Source organism: Rhineura floridana, chromosome 18 (assembly GCF_030035675.1).
Source record: "Rhineura floridana isolate rRhiFlo1 chromosome 18, rRhiFlo1.hap2, whole genome shotgun sequence".
NCBI classification, from domain to species: Eukaryota; Metazoa; Chordata; class Lepidosauria; order Squamata; family Rhineuridae; genus Rhineura; species Rhineura floridana.
In genome coordinates, this window is record NC_084497.1 from 21,057,574 (window position 1) to 21,080,600 (window position 23,027).

General features: G+C 44.0%; 1 protein-coding gene across 4 annotated transcripts in view; it reads left to right on the top strand.

Annotated features, from left to right (window-relative positions):
- CLSTN1 (calsyntenin 1) overlaps nt 1–23,027 on the top strand; it is a 68,041-nt gene that overhangs the window by 15,847 nt on the left and 29,167 nt on the right. For 2 of the 4 annotated variants that reach the window (XM_061600654.1, XM_061600656.1), the window contains exons 2-4: nt 4,654–4,776; nt 20,853–20,882; nt 22,505–22,700. In XM_061600654.1, coding sequence (XP_061456638.1) covers nt 4,654–4,776; nt 20,853–20,882; nt 22,505–22,700 — 349 coding nt within the window. The remainder of the gene's footprint in view (nt 1–4,653; nt 4,777–20,852; nt 20,883–22,504; nt 22,701–23,027) is intronic. The other 2 variants (XM_061600655.1, XM_061600658.1) reach the window with 1 other exon arrangement.

Sequence of the window (23,027 nt, forward strand, 5' to 3'; positions counted from 1 at the left end):
CATCATAGCTAGTAGCTGTTTATAGCCTTGTCCTCCATTAATTTTTCTAATCTTCTTTTAAAGTCAACCACATTGGTGGATATCACTGTGTCTTGCGGGAGCAAATTTTCATAGTTTTAACTATGCACTGAGTGAAGAAGTACTTTCTTTTGTCTGTCCTGAATCTTCCAACATTCAGCTTTATTGAATGTCTGTAACTGCAAGAAGCCCTCTCGTTTGGAACTCAGTGATTGGTTGGGCATGAAGTGGATGAGGTGTTTCTCGTGATGCATTCATATGTGCTGTAGCAAACTGGTTATTTAATAGACTGAGGGTACCCATGCATGCTTCCTTCATCCAGCCATCACTTTTCTGCCTGGTGTCCTGTCTTGCAAGTTACTTGAACCTGGTTAAGTGCAAGAACATTTATTGACGTCCCAGACTCTGAATTGGCCAGTGCAGTACAGTATATGTCCATGTGCAGACCAAAGGCCAGCGTAGGGGTGAGAGAAATAAAAGCACTTGTTTGAGTGCGTCCCAGTCTCCCGTCTTTCTCAAGATATCCCTCAAAAATCAGACAAAAATCAGATTTTGATGCAAAACTGAAAATGTTTAAATTCAAATGAGCTAATGAGTTCTATTTTTTGTTTTAGAATTTGAACAAAATTGCATTACAGCTCTGTTGCTCTTACAGAATCTGAATCTGCTTAAAGTGCCTTTTAGCCATCCAGGCAAAAGGGTTGCTATTGTACTATAAAATGGTTTATTTCTCATCTTGAGCCCAAGGGGCAGGTTAGATTAGAAATTTAATAACTCTCACCTCCAGAGGTAAGACTTTTCCCATGATAATTCCTTGCATTAGAAACTACATTCAGCCCATTTGAAATTCAGCATACTTATTTGTTTAAAAACAGGAGTAAGTTATAATTAAACTACTCTGTATTAATATCCAGATTGTATACTAACAGACGTTCTGTTGAAAACATCAAAAGCGTAAAAAAATTAATCCTATTTCAATAACAAAAAAAGAATCCATTTTTTTTAATTATCTGCCCTGCAAAGCACTTAATCATATTAACTTTTCTAAAAATGATTTATTAATCAAGTTGTAAGACCAAGATAAGGGTTTCTACATAACGCTCTTGTTACCCTCTCTTGTAGGTAACTTCAACTGGGTAATTTGTTACATGAGGGGGGAAAAGACCTGTCATCTACAAATTTGTGCAATAATGACAAAATATAATTCCTTACAGATGAAAGACTTGATTTCTCTTAAATGCTTGTCTCTGTTCCTCATGGTGGAAGGGAAGAGGGAAAATGGCATTTTTATTTACATTTTCAGGAGTGGATATTGCTATGACTCATTTCATTCATTGTGTCAAATCATGGCTTGTAGTGATTTGTATTTAGAACCCAAATTGTGGCTGGAGCTTTCAGTGGGCAAGCCATGCTTTAGAGCTGCCGGCCTGCTCTTATTGTCTGTCTGTTCAGCTTCATAAATTAATCCCTGTCTCCGCAACACAGCGGGTTCTGCAGTTATTGCTGTGGCAGATTATTCAGGCTTCATGCCAGACCATACAAACCACAAACTCTGGTTTGCAAATCCCTATCAAACCATGATTTCTGTTGCTGCCATGGCTTGGCATGATCTGAATTGAGCTTAGGTTGTAGGTGGCTAACTTATGGCCTGGATGCAAGAAGTGAAGGTGGCTCTGTGTGTGTATGTGGGTTGTGAACCACCTGGCTAAGTGTAGGCAGGCCTGGCTCTGCCATAGGCAGGCCTGCAATCTTGTCTGCCTACTTCCCCCATGCATGCACAGCAATCCAAAATGCACAATAACTGGGCAAGGAAATGTAAAATCCATATTCAACATTATTTATTTATTTATTTATTATTTGGTTTCTATCCCGCCCTTCCTCCCAGCAGGAGCCCAGGGCGGCAAACAGAAGCGCTAAAAACACTAAACATAAAAACAGACCTTAAAACACATTAAAACAAAACAACGTTAAAACATTTTTTTTAAAAAGCTTTAAAAACATATTTTTAAAAAAAGGTTAAAGCATTATTAAATAAAACATATTAACAAGCAATTCTAACACAGACGCAGACTGGGATAGGTGTCAACTTAAAAGGCTCACTGAAAGAGGAAAGTCTTCAAAAGGCGCCGAAAAGATAACAGAGATGGCACCTGCCTAATATTTAAGGGGAGGGAATTCCACAGGGTAGGTGCCGTCACACTAAAGGTCCGTTTCCTATGTTGTGGAGAACGAACCTCCCAATAAGATAGTATCTGCAGGAGGCCTCACCTGCAGGGCGCAGTGATCGACTGGGTATATAAGGGGTGAGACGGTCTTTCAGGTATCCTGGTCCCAAGCTGTATAGGGCTTTGTATATCAAAACTAGAACCTTGAACTTGGCCGGGTAGCAAATGGGCAACATTATGCAAACAAAACATGTGCAGATCCAATACAGGATGTATTATATGGGGCCTTACAGCTGGGTTACATGTAGAATTGTAGATGCATAAGGACATAAGAAGAGTCTGCTGAATCAGGTCAGTGGCCCATCTGGTCCAGCTTCAGGTTCTTACAGGGGCCAACCAAATGCCGTGAGAAGTTTGCAAGCAGGACTTGAGTGTACCAGCGCTCTTTCCACCTGTGATTTCCAGCAGCTGGTATTCTGAAGCATACTGTCTCCAACCTGTGGAGGCAGAGTGTAGTCATCATGGCTAGTAGCCCTTGATAACCTTGTCCTCCATGAATTTGTCTTTGAATACGTTTAGTTTGGGACCAGAGCATTGCTGTTAAGCAGGGATGGGGGATCCTGTGTGACCCTCCAGATGTTGTTGGACATCAGCCCCAGCCAACATGACTGGTGGTCAGAGGTAATGGGAGTTGTGGCCCAGCAACGTTGGGAGGGCCAGGTACCCCAGGCCTGCTGTTAAGGCTGCAAGAGTATGCATGCGTACTTCGGACGAAATCTCACTGAGTTCCGTCAGTGTGAAAATTGCATAGGATCGGGCTGCAGTGTCTTCATTAGCTGCCTGCTTGAATGTCTTCCTAGTTTTTAGTCTTCATCTGCTTGCAAGGTTGAGAGGCTTTTTTTAATTTTGCAATTAAATTTGAAGGATGCTGAAAGCATGTCTCCCCTTGTGGAGCATGGACTTGGTGTGCAGGATGTCATCTGTAGCATTAATGTTCTAGTCATGATCAAAAACAAGCCATATTAGGGATATCATATGCATTACTTGATCAAATTCATAGTTGCTTGCTACAATATGCATACAAGCCAAGCAACAGGGTATATCCTGAACTTCCTTGTTCTGCTATCTGTGGGTGACTTGTCTAGGTAATTCGGTCCTGCAGAACATATAGGTTTAAAGCAGGGGTGGGAACCCAGGGCTGTGGAGTCGGAGTCGTGGAGTCAGAAGTAATTTTGGGTGGAGTCGGAGTCGGTAGAAATGTACCGATTCTGACTCCGACTCCTTCATAAATGGCAAATGTATGTTAACTAGTAATAACAAATTTACTGTAGTAAAATGGTAGCACAAGGCATTTTATCACCACCACGTGAATCCAGAGCTTGGAAAAGTTACTTTTTTAAACTACAACTCCCATCAGCCCCTTGGATTGGGCTCATGGGAGTTGTAGTTCAAAAAAGTAACTTTTCCAAGCTCTGGATTCACGTGATGGTGATGAAATGCCTTGTGCTACCATTTTACTACAGTAAATTTGTTATTACTAGTTAATATACATTTGCCATTTATGAAGGAGTCGGAGTCTGACAGTAGAAAAATAGAAGAGTTGGAGTCAGAGTAGAAGGTCTGGCGTACCGACTCCACAGCCCTGTGGGAACCTCAGGCCTGGGGGCCTAATGTGGCACTCCATGCATCTCTGCCTGGCACCTGGAACTCTCTAGACCGCACCCTTCACTAGCCCTGTTTTTGCCTGGTTGGAATGTGCCCTTGAATCCTCATGATGCTTGCCTGGATGGAAGACAGAGAGAGGTGTGTGGATGTGTGTAGAAACGAACCTACTGTACATGGGTAATACTCACATTCATTGTGCACCCACTTTTGCCCCTTCATGTGGTACTCGGAAGGTTGTTCAGAAGGGAACGCGGCCCTCCGGCTGCAAAATGGTTGAAGGAATGATGTAGGACCTGCAAGCACAAAATGTAATGGCAGTCAAACTAGGTGAGCAGATATTTGAGAGGGCATGTTGCTCTCTGCAGGATGATGGCTATCGTCTGTGTGAAAGTTCATCTTGATGCATGGCTTCACATTGCCAGTGTAATAATTGCTTCTGTTGGCACAGTTGGGTCCTTTTTGTATGCTGGAAAAAGTCACTGAAGTTAATCTCTGTGAGCCATTTGAAAATGAGCAATCATCTGTGTCAGAATACCGTCAGATGGGGGCCTCCTCCAGGTGAATGTGGCATCTTCAGATGGAAGTATGGCGCTGAAACATTGGGTTGTATCTAACGTTAGTCCTAGTTGGAGCAGACCCATTGAAGTTCATGGACATGACTAATTTAGGTCTATTAATTTCAGTAGGTTTACTCTGAATAGGACTCGGTTGAACCCAATCCCTTATGCTCTTAAACATACACTTGTGTGAAGGAAAAAAATGGGGAATTCTATTCTTAATCAAGTTTCTCTCTCTCTCTTTTTAGTTAACAAGCACAAGCCGTGGATTGAAACAACTTATCATGGCATAGTTACAGAAAACGACAACACAGTCCTGTTGGACCCCCCATTAATAGCACTGGATAAGGATGCACCTCTCCGTTTTGCAGGTATGGGCATCTTGCTGATTTTTATTGCTAGCCGTTGTGTGTCTTTTGAAAGTGTGAGAATTTAGGCCAGAAGGAGCTCTTGCAAGGTTGCAATTTCTGGAAGGGTAGGTAGGTGTGTTGGTCTGCTCCCGCAAAAATAACAAGTCTTGTGGCCCCTGCAAGGATATCAAATGTATTGTGGCATAAGCTATCACAGACCAGAGCATTTCAGTTAGACGCATGAAGTGATCTCCTCAGTTGGCAGGTGTATGTAATTACACATGGGCATAAAAGGGATGTAGAAGTTGGAGTGAAAATGTAATGAAAAAGTGCCGTCTGTGACGACAATGTAATCATTATTATTGATGTTCCACATAGGTGTCTCAAGGCGATGTACAAAATGCAATAAAGCCAGCTAAATACAACACAGAAAATAGCAGTAAATAAATCAAAAAGCAATATTTCATTTATTTATTGAATTTACATCCCGCCCTTCCTCCCAAAGGAGCTGAGGGTGGCAAACGTAGAAACAATCTAACAAAAAAAGGGGGGGAAAAACTAAAAACATTCAAAAAACACAATTACAATTAAAAACATTCTAAAACAGTTAAAAGATAGTAAAATACAGTAAAGAAATATACTCTAAAACACAGCTTAAAAACCACCTTTCCTTAGTGATCTTGAGATACCCATGGCCGAGAGCTGTTCGTCTTGGCGAGAACAAAAATGTCTTAAAATTGTTTCCGGAAAGTGCCAATTGGGGGGGCAGGGGAGTGCTGCCGTATCTTGACAGGAATGCTGTTCCAGTACAGGGTTATGTGTGTGCAAAATAATTACAGTGACCCTTCCCAACAAGAGCAGTTGCAGATAACACAGTTAAATTAAATTAAAGGTTAATTAAAGTAAATTAACATAAAACGAGAAGCCATTGTTCAGACCGAAATTAACAGAACCAAATTTCTTGTTTGCTTATTGTACTATCTGTGTCCCATCAATAGATCAACACCAAACAGGAAATGGGTATCTGGCTTTTGGGGGGGGGGTACAAATGGGCCGGTCTTTCATCTGATACAGCCTAACATCTTCACTTGTGCAACTCCAGAAAGGTGTGAGCAATACTCTTAATTAAATTTGAGGTTACACTGTTATGTACTATGAGTGCTTTCAGACAAGTTGATCATCCCAAATGATTAGACAGAGCTGGGCAGATAACCAAGGCAGTGTTTGACATGGACAGATGCAAGAATCATCACCCAGTAATGGGACAGGGGGACACAGTCTGCATGTGCAAGGAAGGGTAACCTAGTTAATCGATAGAACGTATGAGAAGAATTTGGTGCTTACTAAATTTCAGACAGTAAGGCTGTGGTCTAATGCAGAAGGCCATTGCAGTTTTGGATTTAACCGATTCAGGAATGCATTCATTGAAATGAAAGATTTGCAAAGTAATAGCCCTTCTTTTCTCTGGGTGCCATGGGTTCTGAATGGATGTTTAACTTTATTTAGAAGAGGTTCAGCATGTAGCTAAAATTACAGGGTCTTCAGGCACTTTGAAGGCTGGCAAGTTTATTATGCCTGTTCTGAACTAGAGCCCACATCCTAAAATGAGCCTGATGTCTTCCATGAAAGCTTATGCCATAATTAAATCTCTTAGTCCTTAAGATACTGCAGGACTCTCTGGTTGATTTCAGATGTGACAACAAGCAATTGTTTGTTACACGCACAAGCCAGTTCATGTTGATGGGGACAAACTACTGCCAGCACATAACTCTGGTGCTTAAAAGCTTACTCTGGTTGTATAATTTATACAGATTCTTTTATAATTTACAAGGCCCTTAACAACTTGGGTTGAAGATATCTTAAGGTCTGCCTGATCCCTTACATCCTACCCCAATCGCTGAGATCTTTGTGGGAATCTCGGTGGTCCCCTGTGGCTCAAATGCATGGCTTGTCCCGACTAGAAGCCGTGCATTCAATGTTGTGGGCCCAAGCCTGTGGAACTCTCTACCAACTGAGATTAGACAAGCACCCTCCTTGCTGAACTTTGGGTACATGATTAAGACTTTTTTGTTCCAGCAAACGTGTTAAGGTAGCGTTTGGTGTTATGATGATTTTATTGTTTTACTTTATGTATGGCTTGTTTTTATGTACACTGCTAAGGAGTACAAATGAATACACAGGATATAAATGTCTTAAATAAATATAGCTTGCAGAGACAGCTGCGGAGAGAGGAGGAAAACATTTGCCATAACTGTTGTGGAAAGCTCAGAAACAGTAGCTTTAAAAACGGCATTGCGCTCGGGTAACCACTTGGAACAGAGTTCTTAACTTGAGGAACAACTTGGCAATGGACAAAACTGCTGTAAGGAGTTCATTCTGAGAAGAAAAGCTGGACAATCATCATTAAGTGATGCTGGATTAAGATTTTGAACCAGATAACTTAACTGGCTGGGATATTTTGCAGCTCCACCCTGAGCACTGTTTCTTTTACTTTTGCTGGGTTTCTGCCCACATCAGCAACTTGCTTTAGAGTCTACTTTAGTCAATAAAGGGATTTAAAAAAAAAACTCCTGGGTTGCCTCTCAGTTGGTCAGACCTAAGGAGATTATGTGTAGGAGACCATTTGGCGTCAGGTCTCTTTTATTGCTGTTAATGTAAGCCTTTAATTAGAGGTTTGTCTGAAGTTTGTTAAGTAAAAATCCGTTCACAGGGCTGAGTCCCTGATTGGGGGAAAACTAACCTTGCAATATTCACAACCTGCTGAAATGTTGAGGACAAGTTCATTGCTCTTTCCGTTATCGGTGCTCCATTCTGACTTGCACAGTCCAGGCGTGGTTGGGTTGCAAACACAACAGCCAGGCTGTGCTGTGGTGAGACCCTCAGGGTTTCTTCAGAGCCTGAAGAAATCATTGTGCTAATTGCTTTGTGAACTGTTACTGAAGCTGAACAACCTGATTTTTCTTTAACTTTTAGCTGCTTGCTACATTTCTTGCTTCAGCAGGAGAGTTAGAGGATGGGCGTAGCTGCCCTGTCCAAGACCCATTTATCTATAGATGTTAGGGATTGAACCTTGGATCTATCCAATGCTAGTCCTACTCAAAGCAGCCCCATTGAAGTTAGTGGACGTGGCTAACCTGGGTTCATTAATTTCATTGGGGCTCCTCAGAATAGAACTTAGTTGGATGCAGCCCCATGTCCTTACTACTGAGCTACGGAACCTCCCTGTCAGAGGTTGCCTACCAACAAATCAGACCTGGGCTCATCTGGGAAAATCTCCTATCTGGAACCCTAGAGAACCAAGGCCAGCCAGTGTAAACAATACTGAGCTAGATAGTCTTACTATAAAGCAGCTGTTTTTGTCCTTATGACCATGGATCTGGTGATCTCAACTCTGTAGAGCTGCTGCCTTCAAGTTGTCATGCAGAGGTGGTTTTCATTATCTACCAGCCGATTGGACTCCAGTTCCCATCAGTCTCAGCCACCGTAGCCAACAGCCACGGGGTGATGGGAATGAGAGTCCAGCAACATCTGGAGAGCACCATGTTGGCTTCCCCTGTACTAGATCCTTTTAACTGGCAATGCCAGGGATGGAACCTGGGATCTTCTGCATGCAGGGCATGTGCCCTGCAGCTGAGCAATGGCTTCCTCCTTAACCTCTCCAGGCAGATCTATGCCTGTGGCCTTATTTATTACTTGATTCATTTACATCTCAAGGCAATTTACATAAAAACGGCTAAAAATAGCTTTAAAACCAGTGCAAAAAAGAAGACAACTAAAGAGACCTTTTCAATTAGCTGGAAAAGCTTGTCAAAGCAAAGAAATGAATTTTATTTTTATTTATTACATTTATATCCTGCCCTTCCTCCCAAAGGAGCCCAGGACGGAAAGCACACCCCCTCTTTCTGGAAAGTGCAAACAGTGGCCTGGCAAACAGGGCTGCTGTTCCACAGGTTGGGGGCAGCCATACTGAAGGCCCTGCTTCCAAGTTACTGTGGAGCGGGCTCCTTATATTTTAGGGATTTCAAGGAGAAACTCTCCTGCAGGATACAGTGACATACTGGGTATATAAGGGATAAGATGGTCTCTCAAGTAACCTTAGAGAGATGCTGCCATTTAGAGATCAGACATCGATGGTTTTGGGCATCTTCATTTGTGTCTGCGTCTCACAAAATTAACATCTAAATCATTGTAATTTGAAATGGTGGTTTTGTTGCAAGCGAGTGTTTGATGGCAGCAGCCAGTTTCTAACTCTCCCTCGGCTTTCAGAATGATTATTCCAGGAGTAATTGCAGCCCTAGTTGCATGACCCTTTTTTGGAATCTTAATTTAAGCTTTTAAGACTTCAGCTTTTAAAACTGCTACAGCAATTTCGGGGAACGTCTGGCCCTCCAGGTGCTGCTGACCCACAGCTCCCATCAACCCCAGCCTGCATGGCCCAACAATCAGGGGTGATGGGAGTTGTATTCGAGAACATCTGAAAGCCCACAGGTTCCCTTCCCCCTGTTCTAGAGTGAAAAAGTAATAGCTTATTTGGATGCCACGAACACAAGAAGAGCCTTTGTGCTGGATCAAGCCCATCTAGTCCAGCATCCTGTTTTCCTGCAATGGAAGAGGGGAGCCTTGGGTGAGTTGTCACTGCCCACTTGCTCCACTAGCAGGAAGAAGAATTCTTCTGGAGAGATGACCCAGGTGGCTGGCCAACCTCTCCCCAGATTCACTTCCCGCCAGCTTCACTGCAGGTCGCCAGGGCATGAGCTCTCTACTGAGAGCACGTGGATTTGCAAACCTTTCTTTTCTACATTCTTGTTTTTACCTTCCTGTGCTGTCTGCCTTCCATCTATCTCATTAAGCCCCTAAATGACTTAAAATAAAAGTACATGCCCCAACCAGAAGTCTGCAAGCTGGACCTGAGTGCAACATCACTTTTCTCCCCTTGCAATTCCCAGCATCTAGCATGAAATCACCCGTGTTTTCTCTGGCTGTGCGCACACCATACATTTAAAGCGCATGGCTTCCCCCCAGAAAATCCTGGGAACTGTAGTATACCCCTTGCAAAGCTACAATTCCCAGCATCCTCTGCAAACTTCACTTCCCAGGATTCTTTAGGGGGAAGTCATGTGCTTTAAATGTCCTCTAAAAATATGGTGTGTACACAGCCTCTGTCTCAAGATGAGAGAAGGGGGAGAGAGAGAGGGAAGCAAACATGCTGTTGTTAAACAGAAGCCTTCATGTAGTGTGTATGCAGCATACTTTCCTGCAGGAAGAATTAAATACTTCGGGTTGTATCCAACACTAGTCCTGCTCAGAGCTGAAATTAATAGACCTTGGTTAGTCATGAACATTAACTTCAGTGAGTTTACTCTGAGTAGGACTAGCATTGCATACAAGCCTTTTTCTGCAGGTGATTTACACACTCATCAAACTGCCCTACATTTAGTTGTGTATTAAAGCCAAAGGCAGCCATTGTGCACCCTTGAAGTCTCCATTTTAAGAAATCCTTATGCAGTTATCTCTAGGCATTGTAGATTCATCTCTCTTTATTTTTTTAAAAAACCCAAACCTTCTGTCAGTCGTCCTTCCTTCGCTCCCCCCTTCCCCCTGGGTTTGCTTGTTTCTCATGTTCCGGTGGGCGATTGCTGATGCCTGCAATTCCTCACTGTGCTGCCAGTCCTTGTTTGTTTAGAGTGGGGAGTGGGGAATGGTGATGTTCCCCGCTGCAGCTGGCAAAATGTGAGGGTTTAACTGATAGGCGAAAGGGAGGCGAACAGGCCCTGCCTGAGTCACTGATCAGTGAGGGGCGTTGACCTCGTCAGTTCCAATTAAGAGGAATGGATAAGTTCCTGTAACCAGGTTTGCAGGCTAATTTGTAAATTGGCAATGTTGGCATTACTTGAAGGGGGGAAAGAAAGCATTTGACATCATTCAAGCAGGAGTATTGGAGGAATCTGTTTTGGTATAAATGTTTAAATGTAAGCTTGAATGTGTGGCGTAGTGGTTAGAGTGTTGGACTACGACCTAGGAGACCAGGGTTCGAATCCCCACACAGCCATGAAGCTGACTGGGTGACCTTGGGCCAGTCACTGCCTCTCAGCCTCAGAGAAAGGCAATAGTAAACCCCCTCTGAATACCGCTTACCATGAAAACCCTGTTCATAGAGTCACCATAAGTCAGGAGCGACTTGAAGGCAGTCCATTTCCATTTTGAATTAGGAGGTCCATGGCTTCAAATTGCGTTTTCCAGTTGTCATTTGTTTGCAGTGAATTCCATCTGTATATGGATGGGGTTGGAGTACCAAAGGAACAGCCAGAGACCAATATCCTTGGCTGAAGACTAGGCAGCCCTTGGTGTTCACCACAGAAGAGCCCTGCTTAGGGCAGATGTGACAGCCTTGGGTGTCAGGCTCTCCTTTGCCACTTTGCAACCTCCTAAGTGTGCCCCTCAAATGCTATATCCAGAGTTCCTCATTGACAAGCACTGGAGGCTGTTCCGTATGGGTGCATGGGGACTGCCCCACCCACTTCAATCTGCCCTCAGTCAGTCCCTGCCTGCCCCCCCAGGGATGGCACTGCCGGTCACCTCCCTCCTCCTTGATCTGTAGAACTCAGCAGGGAGAGGAAGATGGGGACAAGACTAGAATTAGTTGGCTCTGCCTGTCGTTGGCTCTGGCTCCACCTACTGTTGGGCTCCCTGCCTTCTGCCCCGCCAGTCCTAGCAGGCATCACTGTTGAGAAGATAAACAATGGGCAGCAAACTTCCTTGCAAGGCATCTTTTCCATCTCTGAAGTAGAAAGCACCACTGTCATAAAAAGTACCATAGGGTAGAATGCCACTGTGATAGGGAGGCAATTGCTTACCTCTGGGAAGAGGAGGGGTCTTTGCTCTGTGGTCGATCACTTTGCTTTGCAGTCTGAAAGTCCCAGGTCCAAACATCACCACTGTCCCAGCATCTCCACTAAAACGAGCAGGTGGCAGGTGATGGGGTACGTCTTTGCCCAAGATGCTGTAGAGCTGCCAATTACAGTGGATGTTATGAGGCCTGATTGACAAATAGTCTGATCTGGTATTAAGCACCTTTGTTTGACTGGAATAGGAATAGATATTTATTGCGGTCAAGGACCCAAAGTGAACACATAAAAAAGAAAATACAGCAGAAATAGCATGGTAAAATTCAGAATTACAAACATTAAAGAGAAGCACGAATTATTTGGGCAGCATGTATAAATGTGGCGACTTGGATAGTGATGTCTTTATTCGAACCGGACAGCAGTATAGGTATCATTTCGTTAGAGGGGAGATTTTTAAATTTCTGATTCATCAGAATGGGTTTGAGAAATTTAGATCGAATATGTGTATAAAGCACACAGTCCAACATGGAATGACCTAGGGTTTCAGCCGCTTCTGAACCGCAGGGGCAGGTGCGATGTTCATATGGGATATGCTGAAATCTCCCTTCCATAATTGCAGAGTTTAGAGCATTAAATCTGGCTTTTGAAAAAGCCAGACGTAGTTTGGGAAGGGTAATGAAATAAAGGTAGGGAGCAGGTTCACCAGATGGAAAAGTTAAATTTAGATATTTGGGGGAGCAGATTTTTGAAGCACATGCAGTTGAGTTTTGCAAATCAGTATCATTGAGCTGAGAGCGAATTAAAGAGGTTACTGTACTTGGAGCCTGTGTAGCCAAGTAGTTTGACTGGAAGTGCACCACAGAAACCGGCTTGACTGCAGTTTGTCAAAAGGGTAGCTGCTTTCATGGGAAGGCACAGTCCATGGAGTAGAGAGCTGATAACCTTCTCCAGTCTTGAACTGGCACTTTTCTGGGTTGCACGTAAAGGCTATACTTAATGCTGGGTTTCAGAATGTGTTTTTTCAAGAAGCTGAATTTTCTGGTTTGTGGTGGGGTTTTTTTTAAAAGAGATGTTGTGACCATGCAACTCTACCAGAAACATTACATACCCGTTAGTTGCGTCTTGGAAATATGGGGCACATCTTGAAGCGGTAACCTCTTGCATTCCATTAGTAGAATATGCAGGACAGCAACAAAAGATTGCGGGCGAGTTCTTTTTTTTTTCTTTCTTTCTTTAATGAGACTCCTTAATGGCATTCAGAAATGTTTGTTTGGGTGAAATTCCCGGCCTTTCTGTAGAACAGCAAGCGGTCAAATGAGTGCCACACTTCAAAGCCCATTCAGAGTATGTGACATGCTTGGAATTTGTTCTGCTAAATGTTCGCTTCCCTCCTTCCCCCTCCCTGGGCTGCTGTGGAACAGGGTTTGAACAAGATGGCTGACTAGCATTCCAAGGAGCATTTCTCCTTCAAATATTGTAAGTTAGTTTTGTTTGATCATGTGTTTCACATGAAAGTGGGTTGGGGAAGTGAGGTTTTCAGTGCCTTTGGATAACGCATGACAGTTTGGTAACGTTGACCCATCATATGTGTTGCATTAAAGCTGAGCTTTCACCCAAGCTTGTCAGTGGCCATTTCCCCGGTCACCTGCGGCATGTAACAGTCTCCTATAGCAGTGAAGAAGAGATGCTTCTGTAAAATTGGAAGCACCTGTACTGTTTTTTAAAAAGAACTTTGAGATTTCCCAGGGTTTGGTCTGAAGGCAGCAGCCTTGTGGAGCTGAGCAGATATGGTTGTGGTCACTACCTGGATGGGAGACTGTTGGGGGACCTCCTATATTGGTGGGTAACCTCTGGTCTGTGGGCCTAATTAGACTTGCAAGGCCTCCCGATTTGGCCCATGATATGGTTTTGCCCAAATTATACCCACCTATCTGACATCATATAAAGGTTGGGAATCATCATGGGAGTTAGTTGTGAGTTCTTCAGAGGAGTCTCTGTTAGTGGTCCCCCATGGTTCAGAAGCATGGCTTGTAACTACTGGAAGCCGTACATTCAGTATTATGGGCCCAATCCAATGGAAGAGATTAACACACACACACCCGCTGAATGTTCAGGTGCTTGACATTCCTATTTAAGCAGGCATTTTAAAGTAGCTTTTGGTTTTTATGATGAATCTTAATTATTCTTGCTCTTTCTTTGGGTTTTAAAAAAGTGTACACTGCTTAGAAATTCTGAATATTAAGTTGTATAAAAATACCTGAAATAAAGAAAAATAATTCAACAGCATCTGGAGGGCACCCTTATTTTAGCAAGCAGTTGTTGGTAGACTTTTTTTAAAGCCATTAAAGCATGTAGGCCATTGCCACCTCTTGTGGCATGAAATCCCATAGATCAGGTGTTGGGAACCTTTTGGCCCTCCAGATGTTCAATCAATTAATCAATCAGTCATTTATTATGGTCAAAGTCTAGCACTATAAAATATTGAAAATGAAATGGACTGCCTTCAAGTCGATTCTGATTTATGGTGACCCTATGAATAGGGATTTCATGGTATGCTGCATTCAGAGGGGGTTTACCATTGCCTCCCTCTGAGGCTAGTCCTCCCCAGCTGGCTAGGGCCTGCTCAGCTTGCCACCGCTGCACAAGCCAGCCCCTTCCTTGTCCGCAACTGCCAGCTGGGGGCAACTGGGCTCCTTGGGACTATGCAGCTTGCCCACAGCTGTATAGTTGGTGGGGCACGTAACCCCTGAGCCACTCCCTGTGGGGTGATCTTTAGCTGGCCCTTGACACCCAGGAGACCCAAGTGGGGATTTGAACTCACAGACTCTGGACTCCCAGCCAGGCTTTCCTCCCCACTGTCCTATACCAGCTGTATATAAATAATATTCACTAATAGGCAAAAAAACCTTGCGGTTTAAGAACATACCTATAGCCCACAGATATTTCCATCAAACTTTTTTTTCCCCAGGGACTTTTTAAAAAAAAAAATTGATCTCATCAGTCTGAAATGCACATGGGGTAGATTTTTCTGTTTGTTTCCAAAGAAACATCTGGTGGATATTGAGCTGCCGTGCATCTTGAGTGAAGGTCTTAGTACCCCTGGAGACATGTTGGAAAGATCGAGGAGGAGTGTTATGGGGCAGATTAGTTCTGAGAGAGAGACGCCAAGGAATGTGATGCTTGAATTGCCTCACAGCAAAGGTTGGCATCGACAGGCATTGACAAAAAGAGTTTAGAGTCCAGTTAAAGTGGCCAAGAACTGCACAGTAAAGCAAGCCAAGACGACTGTCACATTAACACACTTCTTACTTGTCTTCCTCTCCCTCCTTTCCTCCCCCTTCTTTAATGGGCCTTCTGCCATCCTCTCCTCCTCCAGCTGCTTGGATTTCGGTCATAGAATAACAGAATAGTAGAGTTGAAAGGGGCCTATATCGAATCCAACCCCCAGCTCAATGCAGAAATTCAAATTAAAGCATACCCAAATCCAGAAATCCAAATTATAGCATACCCAACAGGTGGCTGTCCAGCTGCCTCTTGAAGGCCTCAAATGATGGAGAACCCACCACCTCTCTAGGTCACTGGTTCCATTGTCGTACCACTCTAACAGTTAGGAAGTTTTTCCAGATGTTCAGTTGAAATCTGGATCTCGGCCCTCCTCTGTGTGACAACCTTTCAAGTCCTTGAAGAGCGCTATCATATCTCCCCTCAGTTTTCTCTTCTCAAGGCTAAACATGCCAATTCTTCCAGTCTCTCCTGAGAGGGCTTTGTTTCCAGTCCCCCGCTATGTTTTCATGGGAATGTTTTCCCAGGTGCTGAGGTTTACTAAAACTGGAGGTATGTGGTCATGAACAGCGTGGTGTTTAATCAATCAACCAGTCAATTGAAACATTTATATACCACTTAGTCTTTTTCATTTCTAAGCTGTGTACATAAAAACAAGCCATACATAAAAACAGTAGAACAATAACATCGTCATAAAAACAAACATTACCTTAAAATTTCTTTTTGAAGCAAAAACAGCAGAGTGTCTTGTGGCAGTTTTTAAAAAAACTAAACAAATTTATTTACAGCATAAGCTTTCATGAACTTGGCCCCTCTTTGTCGGATGCATAAAGTGAAATCTCAGCTGTCGGGTATATAAAGGATAAAATTGTAAGATGGGAGTTGAATGGCAATGAGATGCAGAAATTACAGTCAGTGATAAATAAGAGTTTAAAATGTATGTTAAATAGGGATGCCCTTTACAGTAGCAGATTGGCGATAATTTATTCTGCATAGCTAAAATGATTGTATTAACACCTGTAGTGGAGCAGAGAACCATTCACAAGAAGCAGTCCTTGATAAAGGAGGAATTCATTGTGAAACAGCTGAATTAGAATTCATCAGGAAGTTCAGTGCTATCCCTTGTGGGTTAAACTGAGCCAAAAGCTTTTTTTAAATCACAGTACATGAGTTAATTAGTTTATCAATGCCAGAATATCTGTGCTATCTGACTGTTTCTTGTGATAATTTATTCAGCCCTGCTGAGATGATTGTATTATCGCCAATCTAGTGCTGTATAGGTATGTCTATTTCATGGCTTTAGTGCAGGGAGAGGGAACCTTTGGCCCTCCAGATGTTGCTGAACTACAGCTCCTATCAGCCCTTGCAAGCATGGCCAGGGATGATGGAAGTTGTAGTTCAGCAATATCTGGAGGGCCAAAGGTTCCCCACACCCACTTTAGTCTGTGATACCATATGCCGTAATATCATTTGTCTTTTAAGATACCACAAGATGGTTGTTTTTTGCTGCAAGAGACTGCTGTCTATCCCCCTGGAAGTTGTTCTTGACATCGCTCCTGTACCAGAACTATTGGCACTCTGGCATTTTCGTGCTCTCTGTATTCAGCCCTGGGGGAGAGAGACTTGTCCGAAATCCACTTGCAGAGGTGACAAGATCTTTTGAGGAGCCAATGCTCTCAAAATATCACTTCCCCAACATATTATTTATTTATTTACATACTGCTTGCATGCCAAATTGGCTCGTGTTTTTTAAGTATAAATTCAATTATAAAATATCCACACATTAGTAAAATGTAAAACAATTCCACCCAAGCCTTTTAAAACATCTGTAATTGAAATATAAAATAAAACAAGCCTGTTAAATACACAATCTTGAGTTCTCTTCCCGGTATGGCAGTACCTCTGTTTGCACGTCTGACCTAGCTGTAGGCCAGCCTTTGCCAACCTGGTGCCCTCCAGATGTTATTTATTTATTTATTACATTTATACCCTGCCTTTCTTTTCATGATTGAAACCCAAGGTGGCTTACATATGGTTCCCAAGCAGTCTCCGATCCAGGCACTGACCAGACCTGACCCTGCTTAGCTTCATCAGGGAACTGGCCTTATGTGCCTTCAGACCATAGCCTGGGACCTGTTTTGGACTACTCCCACCAACTCCAGTCCTGTCTCCCTTGCATTCCTCTATGCCATTGGATAGGAAGGAAGGCCATGCTTCATATTCCCTTCACTTTGGAAGTGACATGTTTTAGAATGCCGGCAGGATCTTTTCTTTAATGGCCCCCTGCCATTTGCAATCCCTTGCCTGAGAAGATCCATTTAGCCACATGCCTGTTCTGCCGGCAGATGAAGGATACATGCAAAAGTGTTCACCAGCTGCTTGGCGGATGCTTTGGGGAAAAAAACCAGAACAACTCTTAGCTGGTGTGTGTGTGAATTTTTTAGTCATGTGCTTTGGCATTGATTTGGGTTCAGTTAATTTTAATAGGACATTCCTGTTTTGTGCATTTCTTTTGAGAGCTGTTTTTGTTAGAAGAGCCAGTTCCATAAATATTTAGTTGGGGCTTGAAGGTAGCTGTAGCACCTTGTGCAAACATCCCACTTAGAAAGTAGCTTTTGCCCCCTTTAAAGTGTTTAACTGTCACAGCATATGCTGGGTGTTATGAGATGGAGCGATAGCCACCACGTTGGATGGCTTCATCCATGGTGGATAAGGTTACTCACTGCTATTAGCCACCATGGCTGTGTCTCTCTCCACTGTCAGAGGCACTATGCCCTCTGAATACCAGTTGCTGGGAATCGCAAGTGGGGAGTGACTGCTGTTGCGCTCAGGTCCTGCCTGGGGGCTTCCCATTGGGGCATCTGGTTGGCCACTGAGCACAGGATGCTGGACTAGATAGGCCACTGGCCTGATCCAGCAGGGCTTATGGGTGCCATAGAGAGTTCTGAAGCAACACGGCTCCTGTCGGATTGGGCGTATGATGCAAGTTGTGTTGCGAGCCCGATGATTACTTTTCAGAAAGCTTCTGCTGTTGCAATAAAAAACACGGCTGACTTACACAAAGAGATTCTATGAGGTTTTGAGCCTAAAATAAGAACCTGGTTATAAATACTCTTAGACGCACTTGAGAGCAAATCTCATGAGGTGGCTCCTTTGTCATGAGAGGTCCGCCCGTTGATTAAAATGCAACAACTATACACCGTGCTCTTTTCTCTCCTCCCCCCTTTTCCACTAGTTACTCTGTAGGGTACTTGTTGAGCATTTAAATTGCTTGTGCCCGTAACTACTTAGTGGAGTGAAAGGCTTGTTAGTGCAGCTTATTTAAAGCGAAAATGTGTGACTGCTTCTGCTGCTCGGGCCCACTTGTTCATTGCGTTCTGAGAGCAGAAGGCTGCCATTTATGGGCTGGGGGAGTTGTGCCGAGCACATGGAAACCATTCACTCTCCCACAGTCCCTTTTTGGCAGCAGTTGCGCAGCTTGGCGGTCAGCTGAGGTGCAGGCAGCCACCATTCGACACGCCGTAGACATTTTGGCAGCCCATCTTGCACCCTGCTGAGCCCTTTGCAGCTGTAGTTTCCCAATGCTTGTTAAGAACTGGCAAGTTTGTTCCTCCGTTATGTGGCTTGCTCTTCTGGAGCAGAACAGAGAGCAAGAGGTGACTGCGTTGTGTGTCTGACCAGACCAGAGGTTGGCTCACTAGGCCATTCCTGCCAGATCACGCCCTCCTGCTCCACACCTTACGTCATATGCTACCAATTGCTCCTTTGCTGGTGCATGGCACATTCTTGCTGCCTGCCAGCTGACTGGTGGTTGGAGCCTGCCTTGCTCCAGGATCACGTGTGTTGGGGGGTTGTGTTGAAACCCCATCTAAATTGGGGGGGAAAGCCTCCATTTTAGCAGGGGCTTCAGTGCAGAGCCCTTTATAGCCCTGGAGGAAGGCTCTTTAAAGGTGCACAGGGAGCGCATCTTCAAAGAGGCTCATCAGCTGACATCATTGGGGCATCAGGTGGTTGACCTATTGGATTTGGCCTGTCAGGGGTAGGGCAGAAAAGGCGAGTGAAGGTTACGGTGTGTGAATCATGATAGAGGTGTACAGGACCATGCATGGTGCGGAGAAAAGGATCGAGGGATGGTCTTCTCTTACCTCTCATAACATAAGAACCCAGGTCATCCAGTGAAGATGCACTGGGAGATTTGTGACAGACAAAAGGAGGTGCTGCTTCACACAGTGCGCAGGCAACCCATGGAGTTTGCTGCCACAAGATGTGAGACAACATAAGACCATAAGAAGCCTGGTCAGGCCACTGGCCCATCTAGTCCAGCATCCTGTTCTCACAGTGGCCAACCAGATGCCCACATGGGAAGCCCGCAAGCAGGACCTGAACCAAGAGCACTCTCCCCTCCTGTGGTTTATAGCATCCTGTCTCTGACAGTGGAGGAAGAACATTGCTATTGTGGCCAGTAGGCACCGATAGCTTTATTCCTCCATGAATCTTTTTGCGGCCTCTTTAAAAAACAACTTTAATAAGGGATTCAACAAATTCTTGGAATGGGAGCCCACCAATGGCTGCTAGTTGAGATGGTTATATGCTGATTCCAAGATCAGAGAGGTGTCATGCCACTGAATACCAGTCACTGGGGAATGACAGCAGGGGCTGTAGCCCTCATGCCCTACTGGTAGGGCTGTTCTGTCAGGGGAAGCCCAGCCCTGTCCAGCTCAGAGGGAATCTCACCAGTACGTGAAATTGAGCCTCACTTCCGAGCTTTTGACTCTCATTGGCTCTCCTGAGTTCCGAGGTCATAGTGCTCAAGTGACAGTGGAAACCACAACCAGCAACATTCCCTTGTCCGGGTTGTGTCCTTGCGGCCCTCTATCCCCACTGCTCCCTTGCCCAGCCTACGTGTAATTCTCCTTCTTCCCTATTTTCTACTTGCTGTCCTCCTTCAACTCAGTGCCCCTGCCATCCATGGTTTCTTCTTGTACTTCCTTTTTCAACACCTGTTTGCTTAATTCCACTTCTTTTACCGACTCTTGTCTCCATCTACTTTTTCTAGCACTTTTACCTTCCCCTCCCCTAATGTATAGTTCTCATATTAAGCAATAACTCTCTCCTAGAGTCCCCTCTCTGATAAACCCCTCATGCCTCAAATTCCCAATTCCTGTGCCCCTTACCTCAATGCTCATTCCCTACCTTCCCATCTTGGGTTTGCCTTTCTTAGTCCACAGATGCTGGGCTCCCTGTCTTGTACCTTTCCACTGTTCCAGGACATATTCCAAGTCCTCCACCTGCCCCTGTGTGGGATTTTATTCCCAGGCAAACTGACAACTTCCCCTTCCCTCACAGAAATTGGACTGCAAGCTGTTTAGTGCCCTGGGCCACTGCACATCCTATGCTACAACATCAGTTTAACCAGTCAGTATTGGAGGCTTGCTAATGTCACCTTTACTTTCCTAGAGTCTTTCCCACCAGGCAATTGATAGTTGTTGGTCCTGGGTGGTGGTGGTTGCGGGCAGGCTTTACCCTTTTTCCACTGAAACTATCCCACCGAACCCCTTTTCATCAGTACAGCTTACAATTTTAAGTCTAGCAGTGCGAGTTTATTTGGAAACAAACTTAACTAAGACCAACGGGACTTGCTCCTAGGTAAGTGGGCATAAGGTTCTAGGTAAGTGGGCATAGGGTTGCAACAGGACAAGTACATAATCTGCAAAGTAGTGGAAGAAGGAAATGATGAGTGTTGTTGAAATCGTGTAAATATAAAATGGAGTCTTCAGTGTCTCTTGAATATGAAAACGGGGGGAAAGGAGGAAGAGGGAGATCCAGTTCTGACCACTGGATGCTGGTTTTTAAAGAGAAACATTCAAAGGTTTTTCTGTATAAATGTCTACATCTTTGATCTTTTCCTTATTTGCTCCCTTTTCAGTCTTTCCTGTATTACTGACTTGGGTTTATCTTTTCTCCCTTTAGAGAGTTTTGAGGTGACAGTCACCAAAGAAGGTGATAAAGGGTTCTTTCTATCCCCCTTTTTATATGAATATTAACCCACTAACTTTGGTTATGAAATGGGGAATCAGCACTTAAACAGAAGATCCTGTCATGCTCTTTGACCCCATTTTATTCTCCCAGTTTTTTCCTCCCCAACCCCCTCAAAATATGTTGATAGCAAAATGTTATGTAACCAACCCTTGGCTAGAAATATCGGTAAAATCAGACATCCATTTGAACTGTGTAGTTTAAATACGTAGGCTGTGTAGTTCTAAGAAATGTTTTTTTCTGAGCATTTCCTCCAATAGGATGCTTTTCTTGGGCGGAGGGGAGGTGCTGGTCATATTTTGAAATAAGCGCAGTTTCCCCAAAACATTTGCATACTGAAGCTCTGAATTATACAATGTGTACCAGCAATTCATAGCCTAGCTCCTTGGCCACCTTGTATAACAATTAAGCTGGACTGCTATAGCCCAGTGCACATGTAATATTCCTAGTCTTGGAGATGGGGGCAGCCTGCAAACTTATGCCGTCAGCCTCCCTTGCTTTCCAGCCTCCCTCCCCTTTTCAGAGCTAACCATGGTGCAGGGTTACATCTCTACTGATATAACCATTAACAGTGGTTAGTTTCAAAATGGTGTAATTGTTGTGGGCTTGCACACTCTGGTTTGAAGCTTAACTACACTGGTAGTATTAGTAGAGATGTCACTCTCCACCATGGTTAGCTCTGAAAAGCAAGGAGGTGGGGATTGCATGAAAGAAGGAAATAGGGGGAAAGGGTGTGTGAGCACATGAGGCACTCCAGATTTCATAACTACAGTTAGGACAATAGAAATAATGTGTCCTTGCATTGGGCCGACATGGTTCTCTTCCAGTTATGTTATGGTGTAGACCTGTCCTTGTGAAACTCAGCTAATTGAACTCCATCGGGAGAAGGCAGAGCACAGAGGAAGGTTCTATGTTAGTCGGTTGAAATGGATGCCTGAAAAAGTTGGTATTTCTACCTTTCTCATTCAGTAGTTCATTTTGATTCCTTGACTCTTTTTTTTAAAACCCCAGGTACATTGCACAGGAAGACTTTGTCCTTTTGATCAATTGACAGAATTTTTGTTAATTGTGGTGCTGAATCTTCTATATACCTTGAAGCTTTCCATCTTTCTCTCCCCCTCCCTTTCCCAACTTTGTAACTGTGCATTATAACCTGCTGCTCTGGTCAAAAGCCAAAGAAGCTGCCCAGCTATTTCCCAGTGGCCTTGGCTGTATGCGCTCCTAAGATCTATACTTTTTGCCCTAGAGTGTCTCAAGTACTCCTGTGAAATGCCTGTCTACATCTCTCTTTCTCTTTTTTGTATTCCTGCATGAATGGATGCAAAGTAAAAAAACAAGTTGCTTGGAAAGCAAAATGTATGCCTTTTCTTTTTTTAAATTAAAGTTCCTAGAACTCACCCATCTTTAAAGCACAGCACCTCTTTGCTTTGTCCACAGACCCTCACAAACCCTTGGCTGCAAAATTGTCGCGTTGTATTTGTTTTCTCTCATGCACACACATACACTCTCACACACAGTTGCATTAAACAATATGTACATGCTTTGTTTTCTGAAAATGCTAACTGGAGTTCCTTTGAATCTCTTAGGTGAGATTTGCGGATTTAAAATTCACGGGCAAAATGTCCCCTTTGAAGCAGTGGTGGTGGATAAATCCACCGGTGAGGGGATGATCCGATCCAAAGAGAAGCTTGACTGTGAACTGCGGAAGGACTACACGTTCACCATCCAGGCCTATGACTGTGGGAAGAGCCCAGATGGAGCAAATATGAAAAAATCCCACAAGTAAGTACCGGGTGGGTGGGAGAACAGGGGAAGTCTTGAATTTAGGCATGATTTTTTCCTGATGGGCTGTGGTTTCTACTTCTTTGTATTCTGTTCTTGAATGAATGAAAGCCAGCTGCCGACAGCGATGGATATGCAAGGGGTGGTCTTGGTACCAGTAGTGAGGCGCGGTGGCAGAAGTGACTCCTGTGCCCTGATTCTAAATTCCATCGATTTGTCCATAGATTACATGCTTGGTTAAAATTAGTTTACTACTGTGATATGTGGTCAGGGGTGGTGGGAGTTGTGGCCCTTCAGATGCTGCTGGACTACCAGGTCCCCATCCCT